At 46.9% G+C, this 19,734-nt stretch overlaps 1 protein-coding gene across 1 annotated transcript in view; it reads left to right on the top strand.

Annotated features, from left to right (window-relative positions):
- Positions 1-19,307, top strand: part of CAPN8 (calpain 8) — a 62,817-nt gene extending 43,510 nt beyond the window's left edge. The window contains 9 exon segments of the mRNA XM_060142053.1: positions 1,679-1,697; positions 1,700-1,746; positions 4,458-4,515; positions 6,058-6,122; positions 9,139-9,203; positions 9,652-9,734; positions 17,135-17,251; positions 18,243-18,301; positions 19,284-19,307. Of these exon segments, the coding sequence (XP_059998036.1) occupies positions 1,679-1,697; positions 1,700-1,746; positions 4,458-4,515; positions 6,058-6,122; positions 9,139-9,203; positions 9,652-9,734; positions 17,135-17,251; positions 18,243-18,301; positions 19,284-19,307 (537 nt within the window).
- The last annotated feature ends 427 nt before the right edge of the window (positions 19,308-19,734 follow it).

Here is a 19,734-nt window from a genome sequence, read left to right as displayed (position 1 = left end):
CCTTCCTTCCTTCCTTTCTTTCCAGTTCATACTCATTTTCCCCCAGAATAATAGAATATTACTGTATGTTCAGAATCTGTAGACTTCACACTAGATTCAGGTTATCGTATATTTTATTACATGGACGATATAAAGCTTTTATTCTACAAGACCACTTTAAAATCATACATGTGTGATGAGAAGTATTTATCATTTCTTCTAAAAACTTTAGATGTATTTTTGGATTTACTCCTCATAAATGTAAACAGTATGATAGGCATTAAATCCCCTGTGTTATCGACGAGGAAGCAGAGCCCTGGCGAGGTTGAGTTGCAGTAGGATGCTGAGAGCAGCTGCTCTGGGGATCAGACTGGTGGCTGGTGAAACAGTGCACAAGCTTGACTTTGAATCCTGCCTCCACCATGTACCAGCTGTGTAATCTTGGCCTGCTACTTAACACTTTTAAACCTCAGTTTCTCCATCTGTGAAATGTGGATAGCAATGAGACCAATCTCATAGAGTACTCATGAGTATTAAATGAACCAATCTATGTATAGTACCTGACAGGTAGTAAGTGCTCAACAAAGGTAAGTACTATTACTACCGCTGCTACTCTTTTTTTTTTTTTTTGTGGTACGCGGGCCTCTCACTGTTTTGGCCTCTCCGTATGCGGAGCACAGGCTCCAGACGCGCAGGCTCCGCGGCATGTGGGATCTTCCCGGACCGGGGCACGAACCCGCGTCCCCTGCATCGGCAGGCGGACTCTCAACCACTGCGCCACCAGGGAAGCCCCGCTGCTACTCTTAATAGTACAGTATCATTGGGCCAGATCAGGCCTTTTGTACTTTCCTGAGGGATGGTTTTGGAAGAAATTGACTTGGTTTTCTGAAACTCTTCAAGACATCTGGGAAACTTGTGACTTTTCTGTCTGGTGATGACAGTTGAGGAGTTTCATTCCATTTTGCAAAGAGCCCATGGTCATATCAGAAAGTCTCTGGACAGTCATTCATATAATGATTAGCAATTTTCGAAGGACTTTGACACACATTAGTTCTCATTTGATTCTCAAATGACCCCATGTAACAAGCCTAGTTAATTTAATACTGGACTTGAGGAAATGGATGTCAGAGCCCTGAGATGGAGTTTCGTAATTGGTCAGTGCGGTGTTTGAACTCCTGTCTTCTGGCTTCCAGTTCTGCTGTTTCCACTAGGCTGTGATTTTAACTCCTTTTTAATCATGTTGCTATTTCAGAATCTGGTGAAAGCTAAGAAAACACATGTTAACGTTACTCCCAATTTTCATGCAATACCTGAAGTTCACAGACCCCTTGAAGGTCATCAGTGAATCTCTTTTAGGAGCCCACAGACCCAGACCGAGATTCTCTGCTGTCAGTGTTGCCACCGATCTCTGAAAGCGATTCAGGGTTGAAATCAGAAATTCAGGGTTGGTGGGGATCACTTCCTCACATCGCTGATAGAGGAAGCCCCTAGACCCCTGGACCTTGCTGGATGGAGAGCTCCTGGGGCCAGGACCTTGGACCGCTCCTGTTTACTGTCATGTACCCCCATCCACCCAGTGTCTGACACACGACAGATATGCGACAGATGTAGTGAGTGACGAGCGAATGAATTTTAAATCTTTGTCTTTCATTCTCCTCAACGAGTCCCATCTTAACTTTGCAATTGCCCTGCCTTTTAGCCACACCCCAATGAGGTGGACAAGAAGACGGCCAGCTCTGGAGCCTGTTTGAGAAGCTTGCAGGGAAGGTGAGTACAGGGCATAGACAGGCTCCCAGATAGGCAGGAGAGTGTTCTGGAAAGCTCAGCTCACCTGAGTCTTTCCCCTCGCATCTCCGTGAGTATAAACGATGAGGCCGCAGGTCTCCGGTCCCCCAACTCTGTCTGTTGCCACTTTCCTGTCTTAAACCTGAGAGGCCTTTCCTGCACTGCTGGGGAGAGGAATCTTGGGACCAAGGCCATTTTTCTTGCTGTGTTGACTGCTTTTTGAGAAAACAGAAAATCCGAATCTCTAGATCCTACCAAAAGCCTTTCTGTGTGTAAACTGGCCCTGTTGGATCAGAGCCCTGACTTTATAAAAAGCGGGGAGGCAAAACTTCCCTATATCAATATCCTTCAGAGATGAGAGGAATCGCTCAGCCCAGGTGGCAGGCGGCTCAGTTAACCTGGCCTGGGATTAGTGTTCACCGGCCCGCCGCCCTGCCTGCCCTCAGGGACACCAGCGGAGCTTGGGCTGCGGAATTCAAGTTGGCCCAGGTGCCGGCACCGCTCAGGGGCACATGGAGCCAGGGGAAGACGCTGGTGTGCCCCCTGCTTCTTCCCTCCCTGTCCTGCTGACTTAGCTTATTGTGATTCCAGTCCTGTGAGGCCATAAGTCAGAGCAGACTCAGGACTGCAAGTGTCACAACTGGCCCCATAGATACAGTGAATGCACTGCTCTTTGAAGGATAATAAGGTTTGCCAAAGGACCTTGGAAGGCATCCGTCATCTTGGGCGGCCATAACAATGTACTGCAGACTGGGAAGCGTATGAAACAGAATAAACAGAAATTTATTTCTCACAGTTCTGGAGGCTGGAAGTCTGAGATCAGGCATGGTTGGATTCTGGGGAGGGCCTTCCTCTAGCTTGCAGACTGTTGAAGTCTCACTGTGTCCTCACAAGGTGGAAAGAGGGTGAGGGATCTGTCTGGGGTTCCTTTTATAAGGGCATTAATCCCACTCAAAAGGGCTTCACCCTTGAGCTTCCCTGGTGGTACAGTGGTTGAGAGTCGGCCTGCTGATGCAGGGGACACGGGTTCGTGCCCCAGTCTGGGAAGATCCCACATGCCGCGGAGCGGCTGGGCCCGTGGGCCATGGCCACAACGGGAGAGGCCACAACAGTGAGAGGCCCGCATACCACAAAAAAAAAAGAAAGAAAAAAAAAAGGGCTTCACCCTCATGACCTAGTCACCTCCCAAAAGTCTCTCCTCCTAATACTATGACATTGGGGATTGGATTTCAACATATGAATTTTTGGGGACGCAAACATTCAGTCCATAACAGAAGGTAAAAACAATGCTCTCCACCCTGCAGGGAAGCTCAGAGCCACTTTCTAGATTTAAGGATAGCGTAGAAGAAAATACATCAGAATCCTTGCAGAAGATAAAACCTGGGAACAAAATTCCTTTATATAGCCATTAAAAAAGCTTTTCAAAAATGAGTCAATCTGTGTTTTAGATGGGCGCTCAGACCAGTGTTTTTGCTAACAAAACCTTGTTGCCTTAGCTGCCAAGGGACCATATTTTATTTAGAACATCAAGACTGATAACAAAGTAGAAGTTCCTATTTGTATAGTTCTTCACGTACCTTATCTTTTCTGTCCGGCCTGGTGGGACAGTATCGGTCACTGTCCCTGCTCTGCGGGTGAAGGGTCAGGCACAGAGAGTTAAGGAGCTTGCTGGGGCACAAGGCCCGGTGAGGGACAGGCCAAGATCTCAACATCCCATTCTTGGCCTGGAGGCTTTTCAGAGGGTCCCCAGGTCTTGTTATTGGGACTGACCGTGCCGTGCTTGAATGAGGCCAGCTGTGCTCACAGGCAAGGCTGCCCTGTGCAGCTCCAACCTCCCTGGTTTCTAGTAGAATAGCCTGGGCCTGGCTGGTGGAGGCGGGGAGAAGTGGGGCCCCATGGGGACAAGTGATAAGACCACACCTCACCAGAGGAAGTGACTTGGCTAAGGTCGCATGGAGAGTAAGGGACGGAGTCACGACTGGAACCCAGATCTCAGTCCAGCATCCCTTCTCTGAGCCTCATTCATCGTCCTGCCCGAGGTCTGCCCTCCAGCTCAGAGTTAAGGGACGAACCGTCCTACGGGCTCAGTGTTTATCCCAAATGCACGTGGGAAATCCTACTCCCCTAAATCTCTACTTCCAGTTTGAGATGGGCTATGCGTGAAATAGCAACTCCCATAGGTGCAGTGGGGAAAGCGGGCACTTTGGGGTGAGACAGTCTTAGGTTTCTGCCACTGGTGGCTGTGAACCCCCAGCAGTTACCTCACATGGAAATGACAATTACATGGTGAATGTATATGGTGTTTAGCAATCACAGTTTCCTTAACTCTCACATGGGTGCAGAGCTGTTGGGAGGGTTTGCGGATGTCCCACATCCGGCGTGTGGCCCGTCAGCACTGCCTCCTGTTATTGCTTCTTGCCATGTCTTGGTCTTGGGTTAGGCAAGCCCGGAGAAAGGTAGCAGGCACCGTGTGCAGCCTTCTGCAGAAGGTGCACCCCGCTCACGCCATTAATATACACTTGCCACCCGGCTATGGGGGCCCCAGAAAAACTGTGAATTGGAGTTTTTTAAAGATGTCGCAGCCTTTTAAAATCATAGAGTCAGTGGACCTGGTGTCTGACTCTACATGAATTTAATGTCTTGAAACGCTTGTCAGGGCCTGACGTGATTTGCATTTGGGTTCCTCTTTCTAGGATTCTGAGATCAGTGTCAATGAACTCAAGACGGCTCTGAATGAGGTGTTTTCCAAACGTAAGTTCTTCCTTGGGGCTTTTCAGGAAGTCTGGGAGCCTAAGACAGATGCTGGGGTGGGGGTGGGGTAAGGATGGGTGCAGGCACTGGGCCAGGGGCACTGCAGATGGGGACAAGGGGCCTTTGGCCTCTGGCCCGGGGCCCTGTTTCCCTCTGGGCTGATAGAGCGTCCAGCAGGTGGGAGAGGCTGGAGCGGGAGGGGTGCTGGGCCGGATGAAGGCGGGGCTTGTGCTGGGGCCAACCGGCCCCGCAGGAAGGAGTCCTGAGTCTTGGGAGGAAAGAAGTTGGGCTGAGAGTAAGTGAAATTTTCCCGCCGAATTTATAACTTTGATACAGTGGGAAACTGCGCAGATCGAAGATCTTGTTCTGTAGCGCATCCCTGGGGAAAGCGTGTGGAGGGGAGGATTCTGACTGTCCTAGGTCGTGACAGTTCTCCGTCTTTAGACTTTAGCAAGCCGCGGGGGCTGTCAGAGGATCACGCTGCACCCAGGTTGAGGAAAGCCTTGCTCCTTCCCTCTGAACCGCAGGCCCATGTAAGCTGGCACGGAACCGGCTTCTTGTTGGGCCCAGGGCTGGGCCAGGGTCAGGCTTCCGCCTGGTCGAGGGATGGGCATGTTCACCCATGGCAACAGGACAGGGGGTGAGCATGCAGGATGCAGGGGCAAGGCCGGGTGTGAGCCCACCTGGGGCCGAGCAGCTCCCCAGGGCTCAGAGCCCAGGCGCAGGCTCAGAGACACCCCGCCCTGCTCCAGCTCTCCCTCCTGCCTTGCAGAGAAAGAGCCCAGGGAGGAAGAGAGGATTTGCAGCGCCTTTGGTTCCTTCCTGCCTTGGGTCTCAGGTGTGGGCAAGGTGAGTATGGAGCCAGGGATGGCTGTAGCTCCCAGGAGATACCTGCAATTTAGCAGTAAGGATAACAGGTGCCGTGTGAGAGGCTGTGTGTCATGGTTGAAAGCTTGGGCTATGGAGACGGGTGGCCTGCGTTTAAATCCCAGCTCTGCCTGGGTCGTGTGATCTTGAGCAAATTATTTAACCTCTCTGGGCCTCAGTTTCCTTATCTATAAAATAGGGATGAAAGTATCTACCACATGGGGTTATTTGGAGGAGTAGAAGTACAGTGCTTAGAACGATACCTAGCCAATAAAAAGTTAGCTGGTTTGTTAAGAACTTGCTATATACCAAGCACTGTGCTAAGAAGTTCACTTCCATTATCTCATTTTAGCCCCAATTAGCTTTGGGGGCAAGTACTGTTCTTATTGATGGAGAAAGAAACCAAAGCTCAGAGATATGAGTTTGCTGAAGTCCCGGTGGCTTGTGAGTAGCAGAGCTGAGGTTCAGACACTGGACCCCGATGCCAGTGCCCACCTGTGCCACCCCCAGGGGGCCCCGCCCAGGAGCCCGCCGCCATGCTCTCTCCTTTCTGTGGCGCTCACATCTGGCTCCGTACTCTGGCTGGCGTCCTCAGTGGCTTCCTACCAGGGAGATTATTTCCCCTGCCTTCAAATGATCCTGATTCCCTCCCTTCTTTTCTATTTAAATATTTAGGAACAGACATCAAATTCGATGGATTCAACATCAACACTTGCAGGGAGATGATCAGCCTGATGGATGCATCCTTTAAATGTCACATTATTTTTACTCTGATCCTGATTTTCAGGACTCCTCCACCTCTCCCAGTGAGATGGAGGCAAGGGAAAGAGGGAGAAGGGAACCAGCATTTTCTGAGCATATGGCAGGTACTTGCTTGAGCTGTAAAGGAAAATGTCATCTCATTTTTGCTCCTCAGTAAGCGCGAGATGATCCATTTTACAGGTGAAGAAACTGAGGTGTGCCCTGTTGAAGTGACTTGTTTAAAATCCTTTAATTCAAAGACAGCAACTATGTGGCATTTGTGACCCTCCTCCTGTTCATCACAGTATTCCTCCCACGAGGCTCCTCCCACGAGGCCCCTCCCTCCTCCTTCTCCCCGGCTGTTTCTATCCCCGTCTGTCTTTGTCTCTCAGTATTGACACGGCCACCACCAGTAGTTGAGAAACATCACACAGGATAAAACCTGTTTGTCACTCTGACCCAGTTTAACCCTCGCTGTGTATTGAAGAATGAGTAAGAGACTTGGGGAGGAATGGGGAAGGTGAGGGCATCCTAGGTGGAAGGAACGGCTTAAATGAAGCGCAGAGTGGGGAAGTGTGGAACATCACGTACTTGAAACTTGGCCTCAGGTGGGTCCAGGTTACCGTTCTCCATGGTGCTGCTGGTGAAGGTGATTTCTTGGAAAACTGGAGCCTAGGAGGGTGCCCCTCAGTTCTGAGGGCTTCATCCGTGATAAGATCTGATGACCTTTGGGGCGGTGGGAATGAACTGTACTTACACGGTAGTCATGCAGAGGAGTCCTGGTTAGGCAGCACGCGTGTGCTGCCCTCTGGTGGGGGTGTCAACCACGGAGAGCGGGTGCTATCCTTGTGGTCCCAGAGCTTCAGACGCTGGGACTCTCCAGCCCTGTGTCCTTCTGTGAGGTCGGCATGGTCCACAGTTTAATTCGTGAGCCACAAAGAACTGTTAAGCGTCGATTCATTTTTCTACAAATATTTCTTTGATTTCTGAATCATTCTTCTCAAACTTGCCTATCGACTTTAACTTAGATTTGAGGGTGACCTTGTAGTCACTCACTCATTGTTCCCAGGGGTATTTGCATTTTCATGGCTCCAGGAGGACCGTGACTCAGTCATTCTTCAAGAGGGTCTGTTCCACGATTTGGATGCTTTGGGGCAGAGGTTCTGAACCCGGATATGCAGCAGAGCTGCCCATGGAGCCTTGTGTAAATATAACAGCTTTATTTAGATATAATTCACATACCACCCAATGTACCCATTTACAGGGTACAGTTCAATGGTTTTTAGTATATTCACAGAGTTGTATAAACATCAACCACCCATTTTAGAGCATTTTTATCACCCCCAAAAGAGACCCTGCACCCATATTAGCAGTCACTCACCTTTTCCTCTCAACAACCTGAAACCCTCTGCCCTACAACAACTTTGTCTATAGATTTGCCTGTTCCGGATATTTTCATGTAAATGGAATCATATAACATGTGGTCCACTATAGCATGTATCAGCACTTAAAAACCATGAGGTTTTAACAATCCAGTTGCCTGAGTCTCACTCCTGGAGATGCTGATTCATTAAGTCTGGGATGGGGCCCGGGAGTCTGTAGGCAATTCCATCTGGGATTGAGGATACATTGGTGCTCTGGGACAAGGGCTTTGGAACAGACAGGAGTCCAAGTTCTGGCTCCACCACAGTTATTGAATGCTCTGAACCTCAGTTTCTTCTCCCGGAAAATGGAATAACAATATGTAGCTTGTGAGGATGAAATGAGATACAAGTATGCATGGGACGAGCTAGACCAGAGCGTTAGCCCTCCTTGTAGACCACTCTTCTCAGGTATGTTGGTTGAAGTATTAGGACTTGAAGGCTGTGGTGCATCCAACACTCAGCGTGGATCGTGGAAATAAGGACACAGACTTTCTTAAAGGGTGAGGTTTATACTCTTGGATGTAAATGTGACTTTTTGTTTAGCTAGTTGAAGGAGGTGGGAATGATGTTCTGTTTCAGAATTTTAACATCTGAGCTGTAACACACTGGTGTCTAGCGATTAGTTGGGATGGCTGAGAAAAGGGTAGAGTTTCAAAGAGACTGAACTTCATGAGGGTAGGGACAGTTCAAAACCAGCCCCCCAGGTCGAGCCCAGTGCTTATCAATATTGCTGGACACAGAGAATTGCACACAACCCCTGGCCTGTTTGGGTTGAACAGTGGCCTATGAGCCAGCTGTGCTCCTGGGACCATGTCCCAGGGTCCCAGGAATCAGTGTTGAGAAGCTCAGAGCTCCTGCAGGACACCAGACAAACATCTGTAGACCGTGTGGCAGAGAATCCCAATCCCGTGCTCCTGAGGACTCTTCTGATAACATTTTTTTAAAAAAAATATTTATTTATTTGGCTGCGCTGGGTCTTAGTTGTGGCATGCACGATCTTCGTTGCCGTGTGTGGGATCTTTATTGCGGCATGCAGGATCTTTAGTTGCGGCATGCGGGATCTTTAGTTGCGGCATGTGAACTCTTAGTTGTGGCATGTGGGATCTAGTTCCCTGACCAGGGATCGAACCCAGGCTCCCTGCATTAGGAGCACAGAGTCTTAGCCACTGGACCACGAGGAAAGTCCCTCTGATAACATTTTGACATCAACTATCAATGACATCAATATCAACCAGACATTTAAATCTGGAAGGGAATTTACAACAGACCATAGAGCTCAACCCCTCAATGACCCAGGATGACGAGGGTGCTGGATGCTAATGAACGGAGGGCGTTAGGCTCCTGACTTGCCCTTTGCTCCTATCTCTGTACCTGACCTCAAAGGAGGGCCTTGGTGAGTGTTTGACTCTTTAATCTTTATTTGAATTTGTCTCCCACCAACATTTCCCAACGTGACCCCAGGGCCCTGCTTACTACAGACACGGATGTTCACTGAGGTCTTCAGACACTCACTGTGCAAGGTCACAAGAGAACGAAATCCATAGAGCATGTGGAATCTGGGCTTGATCATGTTGGCCTTTAACCTGCTTAGAGCAATGGGACGGGCACCTTGGGGCTGGTGGAATTCAAGATGCTCTGGTTGAAGATTCAGAAGTAGCTGGTAACCCCTCTCCCTGTTGTGCATACTCTGGGCTCTTGTCACCGTCCTCTGTTCTGTTTCTAGACCCTCGCCTTCCATGACACCCATTCCTGATTCTATTTGCTGCCCTGGTCTGACCAGATCCTTCATCATGGTCAAAGGCAACACCAAACCTGGACATACTGTTCAGGAAGGACTAAGGAGTCAATGAGAGATTGCCAGTTCTGTCAACGGAAGTGCTGTCAATGTGCCTGTGCTGTCACAGGAAGTTCCCCTGTTCACAGGGCAAAAGGACTAGCACCGGCCCTCAGCCCAAGCGCTTAATTTTGTTCTGGAAACTTCTTGGGACGAATCAGTGAAGCCTTCTCTGAGGGTGTCCCTGTTCTGAGGAAGTGGTGGGGTGGAGGGAGATGGTTCTGCAGGGGCCACAGAAAGCTGTTTTCTACGTGGAAATTTTCTTCTACTTTACGAGATCTATCGGGAAACCGATTACAACCACTCGGGGACCATGGATGCCCACGAGATGAGGACAGCCCTGAAGAAGGCAGGTGAGGACACATCCTGTAGACAAGGTCTTGAGACCCAGATGTGCTCACTTTATTTTAATTTAATTTTTAAAAACTTTTATTTATTTATATATTTTTAACATTTTTATTGAAGTATAATGGCTTTACAATGGTGGGTTAGCTTCTGTTTTATAACAAAGTGAATCAGTTATACATATACATATATCACCATATCTCCTCCCTCTTGCGTCTCCCTCCCAGACTCCCTATCCCACCCCTCTAGGTGGTCACAAAGCACTGAGCTGATCTCCCTGTGCTATGCAGCTGCTTCCCACTAGCTGTCTGTTTTACATTTGGTAGTGTATATATGTCCATATATACACTACCACGCTCTCACTTTGTCCCAACTTACCCTTCCCCATCTCCGTGTCCTCAAGTCCATTCTCTAGTAGGTCTGCATCTTTATTACCGTCTTACCCCTTGGTTCTTCATGCCTTTTTTTTTTTTTTTTTACTTTCCATATATATGTGTTAGCATACAGTATTTGTTTTTCTCTTTCTGACATACTTCACTCTGTATGACAGACTCTATGTCAATCCACCTCACTACGAATAACTCAATTTCATTTCTTTTTATGGCTGAGTAATATTCCATTGTATACATGTGCCACATCTTCTTTATCCATTCACCTGTCAGTGGACACTTAGCTTGCTTCCATGTCCTGGCTATTGTAAATAGAGCTGTGATGAGCATTGTGGTACATGACTCTTCTTGAATTATGGTTTTCTCAGGGTATATGCCCAGTAGTGGGATTAGTGGGTCGTATGGTAGTTCTGTTTGTAGTTTTTTAAGGAACCTCCATACTGTTCTCCATAGTGGCTGTACCAATTCACATTCCCACCAACAGAGCAAGAGGGTTCCCTTTTCTCCACACCCTCTCCAGCATTTATTGTTTGTAGAGTTTTGATGATGGCCATTTGGACCGGTGTGAGATGATATCGCATTGCAGTTTTGATTTGCATTTCTCTAATGATTAATGAAGTTGAGCATTCTTTCATGTGTATGTTGGAAATCTGTATATCTTCTTTGGAGAAATGACTATTTAGGTCTTCTGCCCATGTTTGGATTGGGTTGTTTGTTTTTTTGATATTGAGCTGCATGAGCTGCTTGTAAATTTTGGAGTTGCTTCATCTGCTTCATTTGCAAATATTTTCTCCCATTCTGAGGGTTGTCTTTTCATCTTTTTTATGGTTTCCTTTGCTGTGCAAAAGCCTTTAAGTTTGATTAGGTTCCATTTGTTGATTTTTGTTTTTATTTCCCTTTCTCTAGGAGGTGGGTCAGAAAGGATCTTGCTGTGACTTATGTCATAGAGTGTTCTGCCTATGTTTTCCTCTAAGAGTTTTATAGTGCCTGGTGTTACAGTTAGGTCTTTAATCCATTGTGAGTTTATCTTTGTATATGGTGTTAGGGAGTGTTCTAATTTCATTCTTTTACATACAGCTGTCCAGTTTTCCCAGCACCACTTATTGAAGAGGCTGTCTTTTCTCTATTGTACATTCCTGCCTCCTTTATCAAAGATAAGGTGACCGTATGTGCGTGGGTATATCTCTGGGCTTTCTATCCTGTTCCATTGATCTATATTCCTGTTTCTGTGCCAGTACCATACTGTCTTGATTACTGTAGCTTTGTAGTATAGTCTGAAGTCATGGAGCCTATTCCTCCAGCTCCGTTTTTCGTTCTCAAGATTGCTTTGTCTATTCAGGGTCTTTTGTGTTTCCATACAAATTGTGAAATGTTTTGTTCTAGTTCTGTGAAAAATGCCAGTGGTAGTTTGATAGGGATTGCATTGAATCTGTAGATTGCTTTGGGTAGTAGAGTCATTTTCACAATGTTGATTCTTCCAATCCAAGAACATGGTATATCTCTCCATCTATTTTTATCACCTTTAATTTCTTTCATCAGTGTCTTATAATTTTCTGCATACAGGTCTTTTGTCTCCTTAGGTAGGTTTATTCCTAGATATTTTATTCTTTTTGTTGCAGTGGTAAATGGGAGTGTTTTCTTGATTTCACTTTCAGATTTTTCATCATTAGAGTATAGGAATGCCAGAGATTTCTGTGCATTAATTTTGTATCCTGCTACTTTACCAAATTCATTGATTAGCTCTACTACTTTTCTGGTAGCATCTTTAAGATTCTCTATGTATAGTATCATGTCATCTGCAAACAGTGACAGCTTTACTTCCTCTTTTCCGATTTGGATTCCTTTTATTTCCTTTTCTTCTTTGATTGCTGTGGCTAAAGCTCCCAAAACTATGTTGAAGAAGAGTGGTGTGAGTGGGCAACCTTGTCTTGTTCCTGATCTTAGTGGAAATGGTTTCAGTTTTTCACCATTGAGGATGATATTGGCTGTGGGTTTGTCATATATGGCCTTTATTATGTTGAAGAAAGTTCCCTCTATGCCTACTTTCTAGAGGGTTTTTATCATAAATGGGTGTTGAATTTTGTCGAAAGCTTTCTCTGCATCTATTGAGATGACCATATGGTTTTTCTCCTTCAATTTGTTAATATGGTGTATCACATTGACTGATTCGCGTATATTGAAGAATCCTTGCATTCCTGGAATAAACCCCACTTGATCGTGGTGTATGATCCTTTTAATATGCTGTTGGATTCTGTTTGGTAGTATTTTGTTGAGGATTTTTGCATCTATGTTCATCAGTGATATTGGCCTGTAGTTTTCTTTCTTTGTGACATCCTTGTCTGGTTTTGGTATCAGGGTGATGGTGGCCTTGTAGAATGAGTTTGGGAGTGTTCCTCCCTCTGCTGTATTTTGGAAGAGTTTGAGAAGGATAGGTGTTAGCTCTTCTCTAAATGTTTGATAGAATTCACCTGTGAATCCATCTGGTCCTGGGCTTTTGTTTGTTGGAAGATTTTTTTTTTTTTTTTTATGCAGGCCTCTCACTGTTGTGGCCTCTCCCGTTGCGGAGCACAGGCTCTGGACACGCAGGCTCAGTGGCCGTTGCTCACGGGCCCAGCCGCTCCGCGGCATGTGGGATCTTCCCGGACCAGGGCACGAACCTGTGTCCCCTGCATCAGCAGGCGGACTCTCAACCACTGCGCCACCAGGGAAGCCCTGTTGGAAGATTTTTAATCACAGTTTCAATTTCCGTGCTTGTGATTGGTCTGTTCATATTTTCTATTTCTTCCTGATTCAGTCTTGGCAGATTGTGCATTTCTAAGAATTTGTCCATTTCTTCCAGGTTGTCCATTTTATTGGCATAGAGCTGCTTGTAGTAATCTCTCATGATCTTTTGTATTTCTGCAGTGTCATTTGTTACTTCTCCTTTTTCATTTCGAATTCTATTGATGTGAGTCTTCTCCCTTTTTTTCTTGATGAGTCTGGCTAATGGTTTATCAATTTTGTTTATCTTCTCAAAGAACCAGCTTTTAGTTTTATTGATCTTTGCTATTGTTTTCTTTGTTTCTATTTCATTTATTTCTGTTCTGTTCTTTATGATTTCTTTCCTTCTGCTAACGTTGGGGTTTTTTTGTTCTTCTTTCTCTAATTGATTTAAGTGTAAGGTTAGGTTGTTTATTTGAGATTTTTCTTGTTTCCTGAGGTAGGATTGTATTGCTATAAACTTCCCTCTTAGAACTGTTTTTGCTGCATCCCATAGATTTTGGGTCGTCGTGTCTCCATTGTCATTTGTTTCTAGGTAGATTTTGATTTCCTCTTTGATTTCTTCAGTCATCACTTCATTATTAAGTAGTGTATTGTTTAGCCTCCATGTGTTTGTATTTTTTACAGATAATTTCCTGTAATTGATATCTAGTCTCACAGCGTTGCGGTCGGAAAAGATACTTGATACAATTTCAATTTTCTTAAATTTACCAAGGCTTGATTTGTGACCCAAGATATGATCTATCCTGGAGAATATTCCATGAGCACTTGAGAAAAATGTGTATTCTATTGTTTTTGGATGGAATATCCTATAAATATCAATTAAGTCCATCTTGTTTAATGTATCATTTAAAGCTTGTTTCCTTATTTATTTTCATTTTGGATGATCTGTCCATTGGTGAAAGTGGGGTGTTAAAGTCCCCTACTATGATTGTGTTACTGTCGATTTCCCCTTTTATGGCTGTTAGTATTTGCCTTACATATTGAGGTGCTCCTATGTTGGGTGCATAAATATTTACAATTGTTATATCTTCTTCTTGGATCGATCCCTTGATCATTATGTAGTGTCCTTCTTTGTCTCTTCTAATAGGCTTTGTTTTAAAGTCTATTTTGTCTGATATGAGAATTGCTACTCCAGCTTTCTTTTGGTTCCCATTTGCATGGAATATCTTTTTCCATCCTCTTATTTCAGTCTGTATGTGTCTCTAGGTCTGAAGTGGGTCTCTTGTAGACAGCATATATATGGGTCTTGTTTTTGTATCCATTCAGCGAATCTGTGTCTTTTGGTGGGAGCATTTAGTCCATTTACATTTAAGGTAATTATTGATATGTATGTTCCTATTCCCATTTTCTAAATTGTTTTGGGTTCGTTATTATAGCTCTTTTCCTTCTCTTGTGTTTCTTGCCTAGAGAAGTTCCTTTAGCATTTGTTGTAGAGCTGGTTTGGTGGTGCTGAACTCTCTCAGCTTTTGCTTGTCTGTAAAGGTTTTAATTTCTCCATCAAATCTGAATGAGATCCTTGCTGGGTAGAGTAATCTTGGTTGCAGGTTTTTCTCCTTCATCACTTTCAGTATGTCCTGCCACTCCCTTCTGGCTTGCAGAGTTTCTGCTGAGAGATCAGTTAACCTTATGGGAATTCCCTTGTGTGTTATTTGTTGTTTTTCCCTTGCTGCTTTTAATATGCTTTCTTTGTATTTAATTTTTGACAGTTTGATTAACATGTGTCTTGGCGTATTTCTCCTTGGATTTATCCTGTATGGGACAAAAACAAAACAAAACAAAACAAAAACCTACTACCAGTTTGTGACTGAGCTATTCCAATTTTATGAATTAATCTTTAAAAAAATCCATCAATCAAATCAACACCAGATTATAAAGAATTTTTACTGAAATTAGTTTTTTAACACCTCCAAAAGAAAAACAATCCAAATGTCTAAGAAAATGTTAATAATAACATATTTTCACATATTCAGCTATGTAATACAATTAGGAATAAAAATGATGCTTTCAAAAAAAAAAAACCTGGACAGACAGAACCCTGGGATAAATGGTAAAAGCAAAACTATACAGACAAGATCACACACAGAAGCATATGCATACACACTCACAAAAAGAAAAAAAAGGGGAAAAAAATCGTTGCTCCCAAAGTCCACCTCCTCAATTTGGGATGATTCATTGTTTATTCAGGTATTCCACAGATGCAGGATACATCAAGTTGATTGTGGAGATTTAATCTGCTGCTCCTGAGGCTGCTGGGAGAGATTTCCCTTTCTCTTCTTTGTTCTCACAGCTCCCAGGGCCTCAGTTTTGGATTTGGCCCCGCCTCTGCGTGTAGGTCGCCGGAGGGCGTCTGTTCTTCGCTCAGACAGGACGGGGTTAAAGGAGCCGCTGATTGGAGGACTCTGGCTCACTCAGGCAGGCGGAGGGAGGGGCACGCAATGTGGGGCGGGCCTGCGGCGGCAGACGCCGGCGTGACGTTGCACCAGCCTGAGGCGCGCCGTGCGTTCTCCCGGGGAAGTTGTCCCTGGATCCCGGGACCCAGGCGATGGCGGGCTGCAGTCTCCCGGGACGGGACGGTGGATAGTGACCTGTGCTCGCACACAGGCTTCTTGGTGGCGGAAGCAGCAGCCTTAGCGTCTCATGCCCGTCTCTGGGGTCCGCGCTTTTACCCGCGGCTCGCGCCCATCTGTGGAGCTCCTTTAAGCAGCGCTCTTAATCCCCTCCCCTCGCGCACCAGGAAACAAAGAGGCAAGAAAAAGTCTCTTGTCTGTTCGGCAGCTCCAGACTTTTTCCGGACTCCCTCCCGGCTAGCCGTGGCGCACTAACCCCCTGCAGGCTGTGTTCACGCCGCCAACCCCAGTCCTCTCCCTGAGCTCCGACCGAAGCCCGAGCCTCAGCTCCCAGCCCTGCCGGCTCCGGCGGGTGAGCAGACAAGCCTCTCGGGCTGGTGAGTGCCGGTCGGCCCTGATCCTCTGTGCGGGAATCTCTCCGCTTTGCCCTCCGCACCCCTGTCTGGGGCTGTGCTCTCCTCCGCGTTTCCGCAGCTTCCCCTTCTCCCACCCTAAGTCTCCGCCCGCGAAGGGGCTTCTAGTGTGTGGAAACCTTTCCTCCTTCACAGCTCCCTCCCACTGGTGCAGGTCCCGTCCCTATCCTTTTGTCTGTGTTTATTCTTTTTTCTTTGGCCCTACCCAGGTACGTGGGGCGTTCCTGGCCTTTTGGGAGGTCTGAGGTCTTCTGCCAGCGTTTAGTAGGTGTTCTGTAGGAGTTGTTCCACATGTAGATGTGTATCTGATGTATTTGTGGGGAGGAAGGTGATCTCTGAGTCTTACTCTTCCGCCATCTTGAAGTTGACCGTGTCGGGTCTTGGTTGCGGCTTGCGGGATCTTTTGTTGTGGTGTGTGGGCTGTGTAGTTGCAGCATGCGGGCTCTGTAGTTGTGGTGTGAGAGCTTAGCAGTTGCAGCACATGGGCTTAGTTGCCCCATGGCATGTGGGATCTTAGTTCCCCAACCAGGGATCAAACCTGCGTCCTCTGCATTGGAAGGCGGATTCTTAACCAATGGACCACCAGGGAAGTCCCCTAGATGTGCTCATTTTATTTAGTTTTAATTATTTTAAAAATATTTCTTTCTTTATTTGGCCGGACCGGGTCTTAGTTGCAGCATGAAGGATCCTTAGTTGCAGCATGGGGAATCTAGTTCCCCGACCACGGATTGTATCCGGGCCCCCTGCTTTGGGAGCAACCACTGGACCACCAGGGGAGTCCCAAGATGTGCTCATTTTAAACTCTTAATATGATGGTTGCTAATGACCATCAGTGGCAGTTACCTTACGTTGGATGTCAGTGTGACAACAAATATTTGTTGAGCACCTTCCTTATCTGGGGAGGAGGGAATGTTGCTGGATTCTTTAGACTTTTTCTAAGGACTTTGCCTGTTACTGGGAAGGTGACAGCAATCACAGGGACGGGGCTGTGAAGGGCATGGTCAGGAGAGACCATCCCCTCACCTTCCCTGTTTTTTTTTGCTGTAGCCAATGTGATGCACAGCTGAGTTAGTACTGGAGCTACAGGCCTTATTCTTGGATCAGGGAGGAGGCTTATCCTGTTGAGGATTATCTAAAAGGAGACTGATTGGATGACTAGACCCTTCTGGTATCTTCTGAAGGGGGCAGCGTCAGGCCTGAGTCAGCCCTGATTTCTGCTGTAGACAGGGCCGAGCCCCCCACTCCACCTATAACCTTGGCCCCCTTCTGCCCGTAGGTTTCACCCTTAGCAACCAGGTACAGCAGACCATTTCCATGCGGTATGCATGCAGCAAACTTGGCATCGACTTTGACAGCTTCCTTGCCTGTATGATCTGCCTGGAGACCCTCTTCAGTGAGTCACTCTCTCCTTTAACCCTATCTCATTTCTCCTGAGGTGCGGAGAGGGGCAGGGGGCAGGGCCAGCAAGCAGAACCAGACAGGCTTCAGAAACTGTGGCATCCTTGGGGGAGGGGAAGCAGAAACTAAAGCGGCCGAGGAAGCCCAATCTGGCCACGCCCAAAGTGCTGCCTTCTCTGGGAGATTTAAAAAGATTGTTGTGGGCTTCCCTGGTGGCGCAGTGGTTGAGAGTCCGCCTGCCGATGCAGGGGACACGGGTTCGTGCCCCGGTCTGGGAAGATCCCACATGCCACGGAGCGGCTGGGCCTGTGAGCCATGGCTGCTGAGCCTGCGCGTCCGGAGCCTGTGCTCTGCAACGGGAAAGATGTTGTGCACCTACTACATGCAGTCATTGGGCCAAATGAATGAGTCCCAGCAACGGTCCTTAAATGGCTTTTAACATCTGTGCCTCCATGGGGATCATACTGAGAGTGTGTGTCACTTCCCAGGGAGGGAATAGGGGTCTCCTTCTGGAAGCCTTTAGATGGTCTAGTGCCCCCTTGGGCTCATGCTAAGGTATCATATTAAGGGAGGGAATTTTCCTTCCAGTGAGGGCTGGGAAGTGGTAAATTCTAATGGGGAAAGGTCAGTGACTGGATTACCCACAAATGGGGAAACCACCTCTGTTCCACGACCCCATCGCCAACCCCTGTTGAAAGAATTGCAAGTTTCTAGAGCTTCTGCGGGTGGAGATGGCAAAAGGACCTTCTCTGCTCACATCTGGAGGTTTGTCTAATTGGGCAAGGGGACATCTGCTGTCTAAAACCCTCACCCTGGGCACTGGATCCAGATCTAGCTTTTTAGGGTCCCTGAAGCTGAGTGGGAGCTGGGAAGGGTGCAGGGGCCGGGGGAAGGTACCAGGTGGGGTGGACAGAGACAGCTCTCTTTGGCTGTTCCAAAGTCCAGGAACATCCCCATCTGATTTCATTCGTTCTCTGTCATTCTAGAACTGTTCAGCCTTCCGAACAAGGACCAGAATGGCATTGTCCGACTCTCTCTGGCAGAGGTAAGTGGTTTTGATAAACTGCTTGGTGATGATACTTAAACATTCTTGGATGGTATTGCTGCCGAGCGCTGTTAATTCACACTGACTTGTCTTATTTCCACGTGGATACAGCACATGTTCTATGGCAGGCATTGCCGGGGGAGTGTGATTGTCATCAATCTTTCAAATATTATTTATTATTATTATTATTGTTGTTGTTTTAAAGATAAAGCTACAGTTACATATCAGATCATTTCAAGGATGCAAGCTCTTGTTAATTTGGATGGAATGGTGGTTGGTAGGTATAATTTAAAGTGCCTAACTTTTAGGACCAGGCATCTTTGATTGACGTATAGAAGGATGTCAGAAACAAAGAATTAAATTGCAACAAGGTAGAGTGCAGATGCAAAATAGATGGGTGTAAATTACTGTGTACAAAGCCCATAATGTCTTACGCTGACAACGTCGTGCCCTTCCCCTGTGGAGGGCTGCAGCCTATGCAGCAGGGCCTTTATTGGCCTGTGGGGATGCAGGTGTGGGTATGTGCTGAGGGGCCAGGCCAGGAGGCATTGCCCTAGATCTGTTTCTCAGGCAGAGGAACTAGAGCACCAGGTTATTCCTGGCCCTGCCTAGTTGTCTGGGTACAACCACTTCTTTTCTTCTCTAGAATGGGAATGTCATTGACCCCTTTCAGTGATCTAGGGAAGGCCTTCCTGGAAGCATGTCTGTGGATGTCTACAAACACCCGCTCAATGGTGTTGGACCTGAAACTTTTGGAAGTCCCTTTGGGGCTAAGCTTTTCCTAAGTCACTTTTCCATGGGGCTCTGGCTCAGGGGGTAGTGACCTAGTTAAGGGCTTCCTTGCTTCCTCCTGTTGAGCAAGGCACTTACTGGAGGACACAGCTAGAACAAGTCATACCACGTGAGGCAGGAGAGCGCCTCTGGCGCAGTCACACCAGCTCCTGAGGACCCCTGAGCTCACCCCGATCTCCTTATTTTGCAGTGGCTGTGCTGTATGTTGGTCTGACCCAGGGTTGTGGACATTGGTGATGCTCCCTGCCAGCCTGCCTGCCTGCCTCTTTTCTCCCTTTCTTTACAGTTTTGTGAACATTTATCCTCAAGGGGGCATTCACTGGTTATTCATCTCTTCCTTGCCGTTTCTTGTTCCCTGAGATCCTGGCCTGTCCCACTGGAGCAGTCTGGGGAGCCCGAGATCTCTTTCAGCAGCATTTAAGCTGATCCCAGAGCACAATGGAGAGACAGAAATTAATTAAAGTTGTGGGTCAAAATGGTTTCTGCCTTCGTCTAGCGATATGTAATCTGGGGGGTGCCCTGGGGTGTTCCTGCTTTAGAAAAGACGTTCTTGAGCAATGACGCAGCCCAAAGCTGCTGAAAGATGTGAAATGTGGGTGAATTTCTTGGAGGAAAGGCCTGCTATAGATTAAACTGCCTCT

This window comes from Lagenorhynchus albirostris, chromosome 2, assembly GCF_949774975.1.
Source record: "Lagenorhynchus albirostris chromosome 2, mLagAlb1.1, whole genome shotgun sequence".
Lineage (NCBI taxonomy): Eukaryota > Metazoa > Chordata > Mammalia > Artiodactyla > Delphinidae > Lagenorhynchus > Lagenorhynchus albirostris.
Note: the sequence above shows the minus strand (reverse complement) of the source record. Positions and strands in the feature narration are given on the sequence as shown.